We start from the raw sequence: 15,000 nt of genomic DNA, 5'->3' as shown, positions 1-15,000 counted from the left end.
GCCGCAATGATTCGCCTGTTGATCTCACGGTCCGCTCTTTCCTCACTCGTGAACAAGACCCAAGGTACTTGAACTCATCCACTTGGGGCAGGATCTCGTCCGCAACCCGGCAGAGAGTTCTGCTTAGGGCCCCTTGGGTCAACCAGTCAGTTTTATCATAATGTTGTATTTTTCATATCCCCCTGAGAACCAGTATCCTCTGGAGTGGAAATGTGTGTTTTGCATGTAATTGCGATGTAATTTTTTTCTCAAATTTGTAACCGATAGAAGAAATAGACCATAAACAAATGTCCACTGCAGAGGATGCTGGTTCTCCAGTCATCCGTCAATCTGTCCCAGGGCAAGAGTCTCATTCGGTAACCTCTGACTTTCTGCGTCCTGGTTTACAGTCAACTCTTCCAGTTCCACCGGAGGAACACTGAAGAGTTTCTAGGCCAGCTGTGACAAGACATAATCCCTCCAGCGTGTCCTAGCCACCTTCTGGCTCAATATACCCAGATCACCTCTTCAGGGAGGTAGCCAGGAAGCGTTCAGACTAATGCCTGAGACACTTCAAAGACTTCAAAGCAACTGGATTCTCTCGATGTGAAGAAGCAGACGTTTTACTCTCGAGTTCTTCCTGGATGACCATGATCCTCATCTTGTCTCTTAAGGTAAGTCCAGTCACCTTACAAAGGAAACTAATTTCGGCCACTTGTGTTCGTGATCCTACTTTTTCAGTCATTACTCAAAGCTTGTGACCGTAGCTGAGGGTAGGAACGTAGATTGAGAGTCCGGTGAAGCAACCGCATTACTGGAGACGCTGCACCTATTCGCATGTCCATCTCACGCTCTCGCCTTCACTTACTGGAGCTTCGGAGGATATGGTAAGTTAATTGTATTTATATTGTGCCAATTCAGAAGTTATGTAAAGGTTCTAGTACCCCAGTCCTCATACATTAAATTACCAGTCGAGTGGAAAAACAAGTTGCCTCTATATTGGTGCTATTATCAATACAAAGGTCCTGAGTAGTCTTGGGTTCAATCCCAGGCTCGGGATCTTTCTGTGTGGAGTTTGCATGTTCTCCCTGTGACTGCGTGGGATCCCTCCGGGTACTCCGGCTTCCTCCCACCTCCAAAGACATGCACCTGGGGATAGGTTGATTGGCAACACTAAAATTGGCCCTAGTGTGTGAATGTGAGTGTGACTGTTGTCTGTCTATCTGTGTTGGCCCTGCGATGAGGTGGCGACTTGTCCAGGGTGTACCCCGCCTACCGCCCGATTGTAGCTGAGATAGGCTCCAGCGCCCCCCGCGACCCAAAGGGAATAAGCGGTAGAAAATGGATGGATGGATGGATCATATATATCGGATTTATGACAATTCCTGAGCCATTTTGAGAGATAATGAGGAAGCCAGTCAGGTGATCGTGTGACGTCACGGGAGGAACCAAAGATCCCTTCCCCATCAACAACAATGCTAATCATGCAGACTTTCTGAGAGCCAACAATGACTACTTTGGGGAAAAAATATGATCCTGGACCTTATATCTTTGAACCCGAACACAAAAAGGATGAGCAGTAAGTTATAGAAAGCTTTATTGTGATACTAGCATCCGCAGCTTTGCTCGGTTGTAAACTTACACTCTAACCATAACAAACCAAAATTAAACAAACACTTACTGTAATATTTCCACTGTCGCTGGGATGCCAACCGACGGGGCGCTCACATAATTCTGTTTGGATGAAAAATCAATCGCAATCCTCACAAAGGGTTAAAAAAAAGTTCCTGCGGGAAGAGTCTTTTTGTGTCTTTTTCACCACCTTGGTGATGTCAAAGTCGACCAAGCCTCTCAAACAATGGCCACATTTGTCTCCGACCAGGTGAGAGATTCATGAATTATAATCTAGAATTTACTTTTGGCAAGTTTGAGACAAAAGTAGAATAGTCAACAATAGCAGCGTAAGCTCGCATTAGCTCACTGCTATCAATGTGTTGATAAAATAGTCCGTCTGCGTGGTGCTTATAATAACAATATCACTCATATTTGGTTAATTTTCAGGTCATGACATGTAAACAGAGTATTGTTGGCACTTTCTGGATGTTTTAGAGAGAGCATAATGAGTGCAACAGAGGACCCTTGATCTGGTTACTCAATTGTTAGCTATATATTTACAATTTTGAACAATTTCTTGACTTACATAAGGATTGTGAATGATAAACGCCACATCTCTTTCCAGTTTTTGCATATCTACAGTATGACTGATCTGATAACATGGTCAGAGTGCAGAAACGTTACTACAGTGACGTCAATCTCCGAAAGTAGCCGAAGGTACTCAAGATCGGAATGTTCAAAATAGCTAACTGAGTTTGTGGCTTTTTGTGATGTTTAAACTGTGTTTTCCCATACTTTGCAGATTGTAAATACAATTGGATATGGTTTAATGCAGTGGTTCTTAACCTGGGTTCGACCGAACCCCTAACACCCGAATAAGTTTTTCAACTTGTTTAAGTCGGGGTCCATGTTAATCGATTCATGGTGTAAGGTGTGTAATTTGTTGTGAGTTCATGCACTGTGTTGGTTTTGTTCTTTGAACAAGGTGATGTTCATGCACAGTTCATTTTGTGCACCAGTAAAAAAAACATAACTTTTTCTTGAATTTGAAAAAAAAAACTATTTTATTTTTCACTAAAGAAGGATTCGGTGAATGTGCATATGAAACTGGTTGGGTTCGGTACCTCCAACAAGGTTAAGAACCACTGGTTTAATGGGTACAATGAAACACAAATGAGCATATAAAGTCAACTTGTTTTTCCACTCGACTGGAACTTTAAGAGAACCAACTGAACCCCAAATGAATAAGCAGTTAGTGACAGGATAAACCTCAGACAGAACCTCTACTCTGTGTTGTGGCCATCTATGACTTCTGCAGCCCTTTGAGACACTTGTGATTAAGGGCTATATAAATAGCCTTTGATTGATCGATTGATCTGTCTCTACCAGTTGGGTTGACGAGATAGAGGAACAGAAACAAAAGTTAGTTTGCGACAGAAAAGGGGGTTTTATTGACGGGGATAGGGATAAGAAACAATAGTCACAATTTTTTTTTACAGAAAAACTGTTTTAATCGTTTATATAGAATGTTTTGTGTACTTTCTTGTGTCATGCAGTGTTTTGTACATCATATTTTTTTCAAGGTGAGGGTGTTGCAAAAGTATTTCCCTTCAGACTTCCCAAACCCAGGACACGTGTCAACAATTAAAAGTATTAAGAAATTACCTTGCATTGTAGGGAAAAAGCCATTCTGGGAGGGCCACACATTTGCAAAGTAATTATAGGCGTTGGATTCAGGTGCAAGTGTCTGCGGGTTGATCGTCGTCATGGCTGTCAGCGTCTGTGTCCCCTCAGCGTTTAAATTGTGAGACTGAGGAGGCTGAAATAAAAGTAAAAGAAATAAATAAGTCAATAGGAAAAGTACAGCAGTGTAAAGCAAATTCAAGCCACATGTACAATCCATGAGTGTCTTCCGATGATTTGATTCGGAGGAACCTGATACAGTACTTACGACTTGGTTTGAAGAAACATAGAAGGTAGGATAGTGTTATTTTCATATGATCTTGGCATAGGCACAGTACCACCAACATAAGACATGAACCCTGCTAAAGGGAGCTTTGTTATGCAGCTCTGTATTGATCTGAGCGTGGGCCAGTGTACCTAATAATGTTGTGACCAGGTGAATCTATAGAAGTTTATTTTCTACCATGTCTGGAAAAACAATATTGGTGATATTTATTGAAACAGTGTTGATTTTTAAAAGATAAATTATAGAGATGTCCGATAATATCTGCCTGCCGATATTATCGGCCGATAAATGCGTTAAAATGTAATATCGGAAATTATCGGTATCGTTTTTTTTATTATCGGTATCATTTTTATTTTATTTTTTTTATTTTTTTTTATTAAATCAACATAAAAAACACAAGATACACTTACAATTAGTGCACCAACCCAAAAAACCTTCCTCCCCCATTTACACTCATTCACACAAAAGGGTTGTTTCTGTTATTAATATTCTGGTTCCTACATTATATATCAATATATATCAATACAGTCTGCAAGGGATACAGTCCGTAAGCACACATGATTGTGCGTGCTGCTGGTCCACTAATAGTACTAACCTTTAACAGTTAATTTTACAAATTTTCATTAATTACTAGTTTCTATGTAACTGTTTTTATATTGTTTTACTTTCTTTTTTATTCAAGAAAATGTTTTTAATTTATTTATCTTATTTTATTTTATAAACTTAAAAAAAAAAAGTACCTTATCTTCACCATACCTGGTTGTCCAAATTAGGCATAATAATGTGTTAATTCCACGACTGTATATATCGGTTGATATCGGTATCGGTTGATATCGGTAATTAAAGAGTTGGACAATATCGGAATATCGGATATCGGCAAAAAGCCATTATCGGACATCCCTAATAAATTATGATACTTTTGGTAAGGCGTGGTTTCATTTGCAATCTGGGAATGCCTCCAAAATCAAACGTTTTGCAGACATACCGTATTTTTCGGACTATAAGTCGCAGTTTTTTTCATAGTTTGGCCGGGCTCCAGTGCGACTTATATATGTTTTTTTCCTTCTTCATTATGCATTTTCGGCAGGTGCGACTTATACTCCGGTGCGACTTATACTCCGAAAAATGCGGTACTCAGAAAGTAGGTTAAAAAAGCAACTGTGAAGCAAAATTCACACAAAATTTAAGCCAAAGCATATCCAATATATATAGACCACAATGATATGTTGTAAAATGTGGATTAAAATCCATGTCACAATTTTTGACGAGTCCCCCATCTCCAACACTCAACTCTAGGGTTACATGTCCGACAATTCGACTGAAGTTGATAGTCCAATCAGACTCCTCCGAATTGAATGGTCAGATAGTCGACCATTCTAAGCCAGTGTTTTTCAACCTTTTTTGAGGCCAGGCACATTTTTTTCATTAAAAAAATCCGGACGCACACCACCAGCAGAAAACGTTAAAAAATTAAACTCCACCATGTCGTCGTAGCTTATTTTGAGTTTGTTGGTGTTTTCCCGTGTGTAGTGCTTTAGTTCTTGTCTTGCGCTGTTATTTTGGTGGCCCTTCCTGTTTTGTTAGTGTTTTTTTGTTGTTTCCTTTGAGCGCTATTCCGCGCACCTGCTTTGTGTTAGCAAGCAAGGCTATTTATGTTGTTGCTATCCTTCTTTGTCCGGACATTGTTGATTGTCAAGTCATGTACGGATGTACTTTGTGGACGCCGTAAGTTTTTGCTGTCGTCCAGCATTGTAGTTTCTGTTTACTTTGTAGCCAGTTCAGTTTAACTTTTGTTTTGGATAGCCATTGCCTTTTCCTTTCCCTTTTGTTCATTTTTGGTTTAAGCATTACATACCTTTTTACCTGCACGCTCCCTCCCGCTGTGGTCTGCACATTCCGACTTTTACAAAGCAATTAACTACCTGTTGCCACCCACCTACTGACAGGGAGTATTAAGTGGTTACCCTGTCAATTTTTACACAGCACAGGCACTAGACAACGGCACATTATTTGCAGATTATAATGATTGATTTGCAAAAAATATATTTTTTGGACCAATTAGGTGAAGTTGCATGATTTCCCACGGCACACCAGACAATATCACACTGTTCTAAGCTATTCTTAGCCACTTCAGTACACACACCTAGCCTTTTGAGTGCTTAAGTATGTAGACTTAGACTTCCTTTTTATTGTCATTCAAATTTGAACTTTACAGCACAGATAAGAACGAAATTTCGTTACATAAGCTCATGTTAGTGCAGGATAAAAAAAAGCAATAAGGTACATATATAAATAAATAAATAAATAAATAAATAAATAAATAAATAAATAAATAAATATAAATAATATATAAATATATGTATAAAATAAATAAATATATATAAATAATATATAAATATATGTATAAAATAAATAAATATATATATATATATATATATATATATATAAATAGATTACTGTACAGATAAATATATTGCACTTTTTCACTTCAGTACACACACCTAGCCTTTTGAGTGCATAAGTATGTAGACTTAGACTTCCTTTTTATTGTCATTCAAATTTGAACTTTACAGTACAGATAAGAACGAAATTTCGTTACATAAGCTCATGGTAGTGCAGGATAAAAAAGCAATAAGGTGCATATATAAATAAATAAATAAATATATATAAATAATATATAAATATATATATATAAAATAAATAAATATATATAAATAAATAAATAGATTACTGTACAGATAAATATATTGCACTTTTTCACAGGCGTCCACATTTATGGATGTATGTTATATTGTCTTTTTTATTCCAGCGAGTTAATCCATTTTGGGGGGAGTTGAGGTACTGTATGTATGTCAAAATGCAGCAAAACAGCCAAAATGGTGAGTGTGAAGGGCTGGACACTTACATTTTCACTCGTCTCCATTTCTCATCTTGGCTACGAAGCATAAACGGAGGGACTAACCTAACTGGTAGCAACCCGCAGCGAAGGAAAGTAGTGAACAGAAGAAGTGTGGTTGTCAGTTGCAGTTGCAAAAAAAACTTAATCCTTTTGGGTGAGCGTGACACTGTCAAAATCAGCACACTTAAGAGCTAAATACACTTTTCCTGCACATGTGCAGTACATGAGCCCTTACAAAGACAACCCTATACAAAGGGAGGCTGTAATTGTTGTAAGTACAGTGAAAATTTTGTACGGTACAGAACCAATGTTTGATGTTTGTTCCATTTGTACATACAGTTCTGCACACCGCTGTGATATATAACATTACGATTGTTATAGACTGCCTGATTCCTGATTGTTTCCTTAATTTTTTGTCACATCTATCATATCCAACAAACTTAACCATTATTCAAACATAATCCAACGAAGCACACAACTCTGTTTTTAAGCGACTCATTTATTTTTTTTCCAGGGATGTGAGCATCCTTTGAGAAAAGAAGAGGACAATTTCTATCAGCACAAAGTGCTACCTCGCAAACCCCCAAAAGAAAGTTTTGAAAAATCAAGACTTTATTTCCTGCAATTGAGTGCATTTCTACACTGTATTTTACCTCTAGATTTATTCTCATCAGCCAACCTCTTTTGAATGCTTTTTGACACTTACATGTTCCATGTAATGTACCACAGACATTTTTGTTTTCGGTAGATTATTTACTAACAATGTTATTATTGAAAATGTAATGTAAAATTATATACAAAATCCCAAACCAGTGAAGTTGGCACGTTGTGTAATTCGTAAATAAAAACAGAATACAATGATTTGCAAATCCTTTTCAACTTATATTCAATATAGACAAGATATTTATTTATTAAACTTGTTTTTTTGTGTGCAAATAATCATTAACTTAGAATTTAATGACAGCAACACATTGCAAAAAAGTTGGCACAGGGGCATTTTTACCACTGTGTTACATGGCCTTTCCTTTAAACAATACTCAGTAAACGTTTGGGAACTGAGGTGACCAATTTTTGAAGCTTTTCAGGTGGAATTATTTCCCATTCTTGCTTGATATACATCTTAAGTTGTTCAACAGTCTGGGGTTGTTGTGGTATGTTGTGGCTTCATATTGTGCCACACATTTTCAATGGGAGACAGGTCTGGACTACAGGCAGGCCAGTCTAGTACCCGCACTCTTTTACTATGAAGCCACGCTGTTGTAACACGTGGCTTGGCATTGTCTTGCTGAAATAAGCAGGGGCGTCCATGATAACGTTGCTTGGATGACAACATATGTTGCTCCAAAACCTGTATGTACCTTTCAGCATTAATGGTGCCTTCACAGATGTGTAAGTTACCCATGCCTTGGGCACTAATACACCCCTATACCATCACAGATGCTGGCTTTTGAACTTTGCGCCTGTAACAATGCGGATGGTTCTTTTCCTCTTTGTTCCTGAGGACACAATGTCCACAGTTTCCAAAAACAATTTGAAATGTGGACTCGTCAGACCACAGAACACTTTTCCACTTTGCATCAGTCCATCTTAGATGAGCTCAGGCCCAGCAAAGCCAGCGCCGTTTCTGGGTGTTGTTGATAAATGGCTTTGGCTTTGCATAGTAGAGTTTTAACTTGCACTTACAGATGTAGCGACCAACTTCAGTTACTGACAGTGGTTTTTTGAAGTGTTCCTGAGCCCATGTGGTGATATCCTTTACACACTGATTCCGCTTTTTGATGTAATACAGCCTGAGGGATCGAAGGTCTGTAATATCATTGTTTACGGGCAGTGATTTCTCCAGATTCTCAGAACCTTTTGATGATATTACGGACCGTAGATGGTGAAATCTCTAAATTCCTTGCAATAGCTCGTTGAGAAATGTTGTTCTTAAACTGTTCGACAATTTGCTCACGCATTTGTTCACAGAGTGGTGACCCTCTCCCCATCCTTGTTTGTGAATGACTGAGCATTTCATGGAAGCTGCTTTAATACCCAATCATGGCACCCACCTGTTCCCAATTAGCCTGTTCACCTGTGGTATGTTCCAAATTAAGTGTTTGATGAGCATTCCTCATCTTTGTCAGTCTTTTTTGCCACTTGTGCCAGCTTTTTTGAAACATGTTGCAGGCATCAAATTCCAAAGGAGCGAATATTTGCAAAAAACAACAAAGTTTTCCAGTTCGAACGTTAAGTATCTTGTCTTTGCAGTCTATTCAATTGAATATAGGTTGAAAAGGGTTTGCAAATCATTGTATTCTGTTTTTATTTACGATTTACACAACGTGTCACTGGTTTTGGGTTTTGTAATATGCATGCGAAGAATTCAGAAAATGTTTCCCTCAGTTAATAAACTTCCGGTGTCGTGACCTCTGTCACGTCTAAAATATATATTTTTGCTGGCTACTAATAAATACTCTCGAACAGGAATGCCCAAAGTGGGGCCCGCGGGCCATATTTGGCCCAACGTGTCATTAAGTTTGGCCCACCAAAGGGTGGCTAGCAAGTTTAATACACATTCATAGCAACATATTTCAAGCTGCACAATCATTGTTGGCATGTCAGTAGATTTTACTGTAAAAACATGGCAGCTCAGTTGCCAGATATTTACTGTAAAATCATCAGTGGTACCAATTTACAGTAAAAAAACTAATAATTAGCAGCTTTGTCACGAGAATTTTGTGGTAAAATAACAATGGAAACGTTTTTTTAATGTACAGTAATTTTTCGATAAAGTGTCAGCTCAGTCACCAGAATTTCAACGTAAAAACAACTACAAACCCCGTTTCCATATGAGTTGGGAAATTGTGTTAGATGTAAATATAAACGGAATACAATGATTTGCAAATCATTTTCAACCCATATTCAGTTGAATATGCTACAAAGACAACATATTTGATGTTCAAACTGATAAACATTTTTTTTTTTGCAAATAATCATTAACTTTAGAATTTGATGCCAGCAACACGTGACAAAGAAGTTGTGAAAGGTGGCAATAAATACTGATAAAGTTGAGGAATGCTCATCAAACACTTATTTGGAACATCCCACAGGTGTGCAGACTAATTGGGAACAGGTGGGTGCCATGATTGGGTATAAAAACAGCTTCCCAAAAAATGCTCAGTCTTTCACAAGAAAGGATGGGGCGAGGTACACCCCTTTGTCCACAACTGCGTGAGCAAATAGTCAAACAGTTTAAAAACAACGTTTCTCAAAGTGCAATTGCAAGAAATTTAGGGATTTCAACATCTACGGTCCATAATATCATCAAAAGGTTCAGAGAATCTGGAGAAATCACTCCACGTAAGCGCATGGCCGGAAACCAATATTGAATGGCCGTGACCTCCGATCCCTCGGACGGCACTGTATCAAAAACCCACATCAATCTCTAAAGGATATCACCACATGGGCTCAGGAACACTTCAGAAACCCACTGTCACTAAATACAGTTGGTCGCTACATCTGTAAGTCCAAGTTAAAGCTCTACTATGCAAAGCGAAAGCCATTTATCAACAACATCCAGAAATGCCGCCAGCTTCTCTGAGCCCGAGATCATCTAAGATGGACTCATGCAAAGTGGAAAAGTGTTCTGTGGTCTGACGAGTCCACATTTCAAATTGTTTTTGGAAATATTCGACATCGTGTCATCCGGACCAAAGGGGAAGCGAACCATCCAGACTGTTATCGACGCAAAGTTGAAAAGCCAGCATGTGTGATGGTATGGGGGTGTATTAGTGCCCAAGACATGGGTAACTTACACATCTGTGAAGGCACCATTAATGCTGAAAGGTACATACAGGTTTTGGAACAACATATGCTGCCATCTAAGCGCTGTCTTTTTCATGGACGCCCCTGCTTATTTCAGCAAGACAATGCCAAGCCACATTCAACACGTGTTACAACAGCGTGGCTTTGTAAAAAAAAGAGTGTGGGTACTTTCCTGGCCCGCCTGCAGTCCAGACCTGTCTCCCATCGAAAATATGTGGCGCATTATGAAGCGTAAAATACGACAGCGGAGACCCCGGACTGTTGGACGACTGAAGCGCTACATAAAACAAGAATGGGAAAGAATTCCACTTTCAAAGCTTCAACAATTAGTTTCCTCAGTTCCCAATCGTTTAATGAGTGTTGTTAAAAGAAAAGGTGATGTAACACAGTGGTGAACATGCCCTATCCCAACTACTTTGGCACGTGTTGCAGCCATGAAATTCTAAAGTTAATTATTATTTGCAAAAAAAAATTAAGTTTATGAGTTTGAACATCAAATATGTTGTCTTTGTAGTGCATTCAATTGAATATGGGTTGAAAAGGATTTGCAAATCATTGTATTCCGTTTATATTTACATCTAACACAATTTCCCAACTCATATGGAAACGGGGTTTGTATGATCCAATTTTTCAATATACAGTAATTCGGTATAAAAACCATCATAAAATTTACGGTAAATTTCTGGTGACTAAGCTGCTAGGATATTTTTTAAACGTATAATCAATATAATTTTTTTTTTTTTTTTTTTTTTTTTTTCAAGCTAACTAGTTGAGTTTGGAATTGAGACCCCTGCTCTACGGTAAAGTTGTGACTTTTTGACGCTCTATTGAGAAGGATAATCTTGGTCACCACGCATCGCCCACGTCCTATTATAAAAACATAAAACACTACAAAATTTAGCATCCTCTATATGTCTAATCTGTCTGGGTACATTTTGAAAGCAACCGGATGAAATATCTCGGAGGAACTGGTTCCAGACCAACACCTGGAAATGGCCAAAATCTGCAGGAATTTACCTTTTTGAATATTTTGGGGTTAAAAATGTACATAAAAGATGCAGACTAACTGAATTAGGCACATGACTGTGTAACAATCTCTACAGCCTTATATTAATTATTGCCGGTATAAGGCTTATATAAGTTCCTCACTCATGTTGCTGTCGCATGGTAAAAGTCGCTGTTTGGCCCGCGGACCATTGGCAAATTTTCACTTCGGCCCTTGGAACCAAAAAGTCTGCACAGCCCTACAACTGGTTCGGAACTAACCGTGTTTGTCATCCAAATATAATTAGCAGCAAAAAAGATAGCCGTCAATGTTGTGGCTCGGACAGCGATTGGCGACGACAACCAGTAAGCTAGCTAGATGATGCTAACTAGGTAGCTTGTTTCGGTGCTCCTGATTGTCTCTCCGTGCTACAACTCAGTGCAGCATTGAGGCAAGAGGAACAGCGAGTACCGTATTTTCCCAACTTTCGGACGCACCGGATTATAAGGCGCACTGCTGATAAATGGTATATTTTCGATCTTTTTTCATATATAAGGCGCACCGGATTATAGGGCGCATTAAAGGCCTACTGAAATGCGATTTTCTTATTCAAACGGGGATAGCAGGTCCATTCTATGTGTCATACTTGATCATTTCGCGATATTGCCATATTTTTGCTGAAAGGATGTAGTAGAGAACATCGACGATTAAGTTCGCAACTTTTGGTCGCTGATAAAAAAGCCTTGCCTGTACCGGAAGTAGCAGACGATATGCGCGTGACGTCACAGGTTGTGGAGCTCCTCACATCTGCACATTGTTTACAATCATGGCCACCAGCAGCGAGAGCTCTTCGGACCGAGGAAGCGACGATTTCCCCATTAATTTGAGCGAGGATGAAAGATTCGTGGATGAGGAAAGTGAGAGTGAAGGACTAGAGGGCAGTGGGAGCGATTCAGATAGGGAAGATGCTGTGAGAGGCGGGTGGGACCTGATATTCAGCTGGGAATGACTAAAACAGTAAATAAACACAAGACATATATATACTCTATTAGCCACAACACAACCAGGCTTATATTTAATGTGCCACAAATTAATCCCGCATAACAAACACCTCCCCCCCTCCCGTCCATATAACCCGCCAATACAACTCAAACACCTGCACAACACACTCAATCCCACAGCCCAAAGTACCGTTCACCTCCCCAAAGTTCATACAGCACATATATTTCCCCAAAGTCCCCAAAGTTACGAACGTGACATACACATAGCGGCACGCACGTACGGGCAAGCGATCAAATGTAATGGTGGTTCTTTGGTCAAACTGTTGTCCATTTTGTGGGCGATCTTATTTACATAACTCACTTTCGGCGAGTCTTTTCTCCGTCATCTTTGTTGTAGCCGTGTAGCGTGCAAGGACGGGAGTGGAAGAAGTGTCAAAAGATGGAGCTAACTGTTTTAATGACATTCAGACTTTACTTCAATCAACAACGAAGCAGCATCTCCTCATCCGTGGCTCACTAGTTCAATAACAACGCCGGAAATGTGTCCCGTGAAATACCGTCCGACCGGAACGCTCTAATAACTAAAGTTCCTTGGGTGAATAATGTAAACTCACTACACCGGTATGTTTTAGCGCTTTCATGGCGAGTTTACTGACAGATATAAGTAAGAACTTTACACTACTTTATATTAGAAATGGCAACAGAGGAGGATAAATGTCCCATAACAAGAAGATGGAGAAAAAGAAGAAGCTTATCGACTACGGTGTCACCACGGACTACAAAGGCGGATGTGCGCAATTTTTTAGGGCCAAATACAGATCAGCAGGTACCAGAAGGCAAGAAAAGTTGCTTTTGCATAATATTGCGAAACAAAACACCAGGTATGTCTTACATAATACGCACACCATAATAATACTTGTATGTATAAGCACAGTACAATCCATCAAGCGGTGCGGCTTCATAGCTTACCAAAGTCGTACTAAAACATTTTGATAGATTTTTGAGCGCCGTGTGTAATTTTCTGTATTTTCAATGGAACATAAAAAATGTTGGTGTTTACTTGAGTCATATTGCAGTCTCCACGTATCTCTTGTGTGTGACTGCCATCATATTGCAGTCTACACGTATCTCTTATGTTTGACTGCCATCTACTGGTCACACTTATCATTACACCATGTACCAAATAAAATAGCTTCGAGGTCGGTAAGCAAAACCAGAAATATTCCCGTACATTAGGCGCACTGTTGAGGTTTGAGGGGGAAAGAAGGATTTTAAGTGCGCTTTGTAGTCCGCAAAATACGGTACCTGCGGCTGAGACAAGCCATCCATCCATCCATCCATCTTCTTCCACTTATCCGAGGTCGGGTCGCGGGGGCAGCAGCCTAAGCAGGGAAGCCCAGACTTCCCTCTCCCCAGCCACTTCGTCCAGCTCCTCCCGGGGGATCCCGAGGCGTTCCCAGGCCAGCTGGGAGACATAGTCTTCCCAAAGTGTCCTGGGTCTTCCCCGTGGCCTCCTACCGGTCGGACGTGCCCTAAACAACTCCCTAGGGAGGCGCTCGGGTGGCATCCTGACTAGATGCCCGAACCACCTCATCTGGCTCCTCTCGATGTGGAGGAGCAGCGGCTTTACTTTGAGCTCCCCCCGAATGACAGAGCTTCTCACCCTATCTCTAAGGGAGAGCCCCGCCACCCGGCGGAGGAAACTCATTTCGGCCGCTTGTACCCGTGATCTTGTCCTTTCGGTCATAACCCAAAGCTCATGACCATAGGTGAGGATGGGAACGTAGATCGACCGGTAAATTGAGAGCTTTGCCTTCCGGCTCAGCTCCTTCTTCACCACAACGGATCGATACAGCATCCGCATTACTGAAGACACCGCACCGATCCGCCTGTCGATCTCACGATCCACTCTTCCCTCACTCGTGAACAAGACTCCGAGGTACTTGAACTCCTCCACTTGGGGCAAGATCTCCTCCCCAACCCGGAGATGGCACTCCACCCTTTTCCGACAAATTTTGTTTGGATCGTATTTTTATTGATGTTTCAGAAAAAAAAACGCGTAAGTGATATTTTAAAGTGAAAATGAATGTTTAAAAATGTGGGTTTTCGCTGACTTTTTACGTCCAAACCTGCATGCTATTTAAGTGAAGACGTAATAGATCCGCTTGTTAAATCACGCAGTATTTGTGGTGGTACACCACATTTCTTGGAAAGCACAGGCTTGATTAGTAACAGACATGTTAAATCAAGAACAGCACTTACAGTAAATAAAACCGTAAAAGTAAAATATCATGTCGTATTCCAAAAGACTTCAGGAAAAGATGAGAAACAACGTAATTGACATCTCATATAACTATTGAAATTATAGGTAAATTGGTTCGTCGGCATTGTCGACAATAAAAATTTGTCGCAGACAAATTCATTCGTCGACAATAGTCGTGACGTCATCATTTGTGTTTTCTGGACGGGCACAAGTCATTGTCGCCATTCGCAACAACATCGCATGTAAAAAATCTAAAGTGTGGAAACATTTCCTCTTATTCTTGTAAAAAACATAAATACCGTATTTTCCGGACTATAAGGCGCACTTAAAATACTTTTTTTTTCTCAAAACTCGACAGTGCGCCTTATAACCCGGTGCGCCTAATGTATGGAATAATTTTGGTTTTCCTTACCGACCTTGAAGCAATTTTATTTGGTACATGGTGTAATGATAAGTGTGACCAGTAGATGGCAGTCAAACATA

General features: G+C 39.9%; 1 protein-coding gene across 2 annotated transcripts in view; it reads right to left on the bottom strand.

Moving 5' to 3' along the window:
• LOC133609788 (cyclic AMP-responsive element-binding protein 1-like) overlaps positions 1 to 15,000 on the bottom strand; it is a 95,902-nt gene that overhangs the window by 61,334 nt on the left and 19,568 nt on the right. The window contains exons 1-2 of one of the 2 annotated variants that reach the window (XM_072913469.1): positions 6,468 to 6,624; positions 3,259 to 3,412 (exon numbers count right to left, since the gene is read on the bottom strand). In XM_072913469.1, coding sequence (XP_072769570.1) covers positions 3,259 to 3,412; positions 6,468 to 6,485 — 172 coding nt within the window. In that variant the 5' untranslated portion in view covers positions 6,486 to 6,624. Of the gene's footprint in view, positions 1 to 3,258; positions 3,413 to 6,467; positions 6,625 to 15,000 lie in introns of those variants that run through there. The other variant, XM_061965738.2, reaches the window with a different exon arrangement.

Source organism: Nerophis lumbriciformis, linkage group LG07 (genome assembly GCF_033978685.3).
Source record: "Nerophis lumbriciformis linkage group LG07, RoL_Nlum_v2.1, whole genome shotgun sequence".
In the NCBI taxonomy this organism is placed as follows: Eukaryota; Metazoa; Chordata; class Actinopteri; order Syngnathiformes; family Syngnathidae; genus Nerophis; species Nerophis lumbriciformis.
The sequence above is the reverse complement of the archived record's forward strand: the minus strand, read 5'-3'. Positions and strand labels throughout refer to the sequence as shown.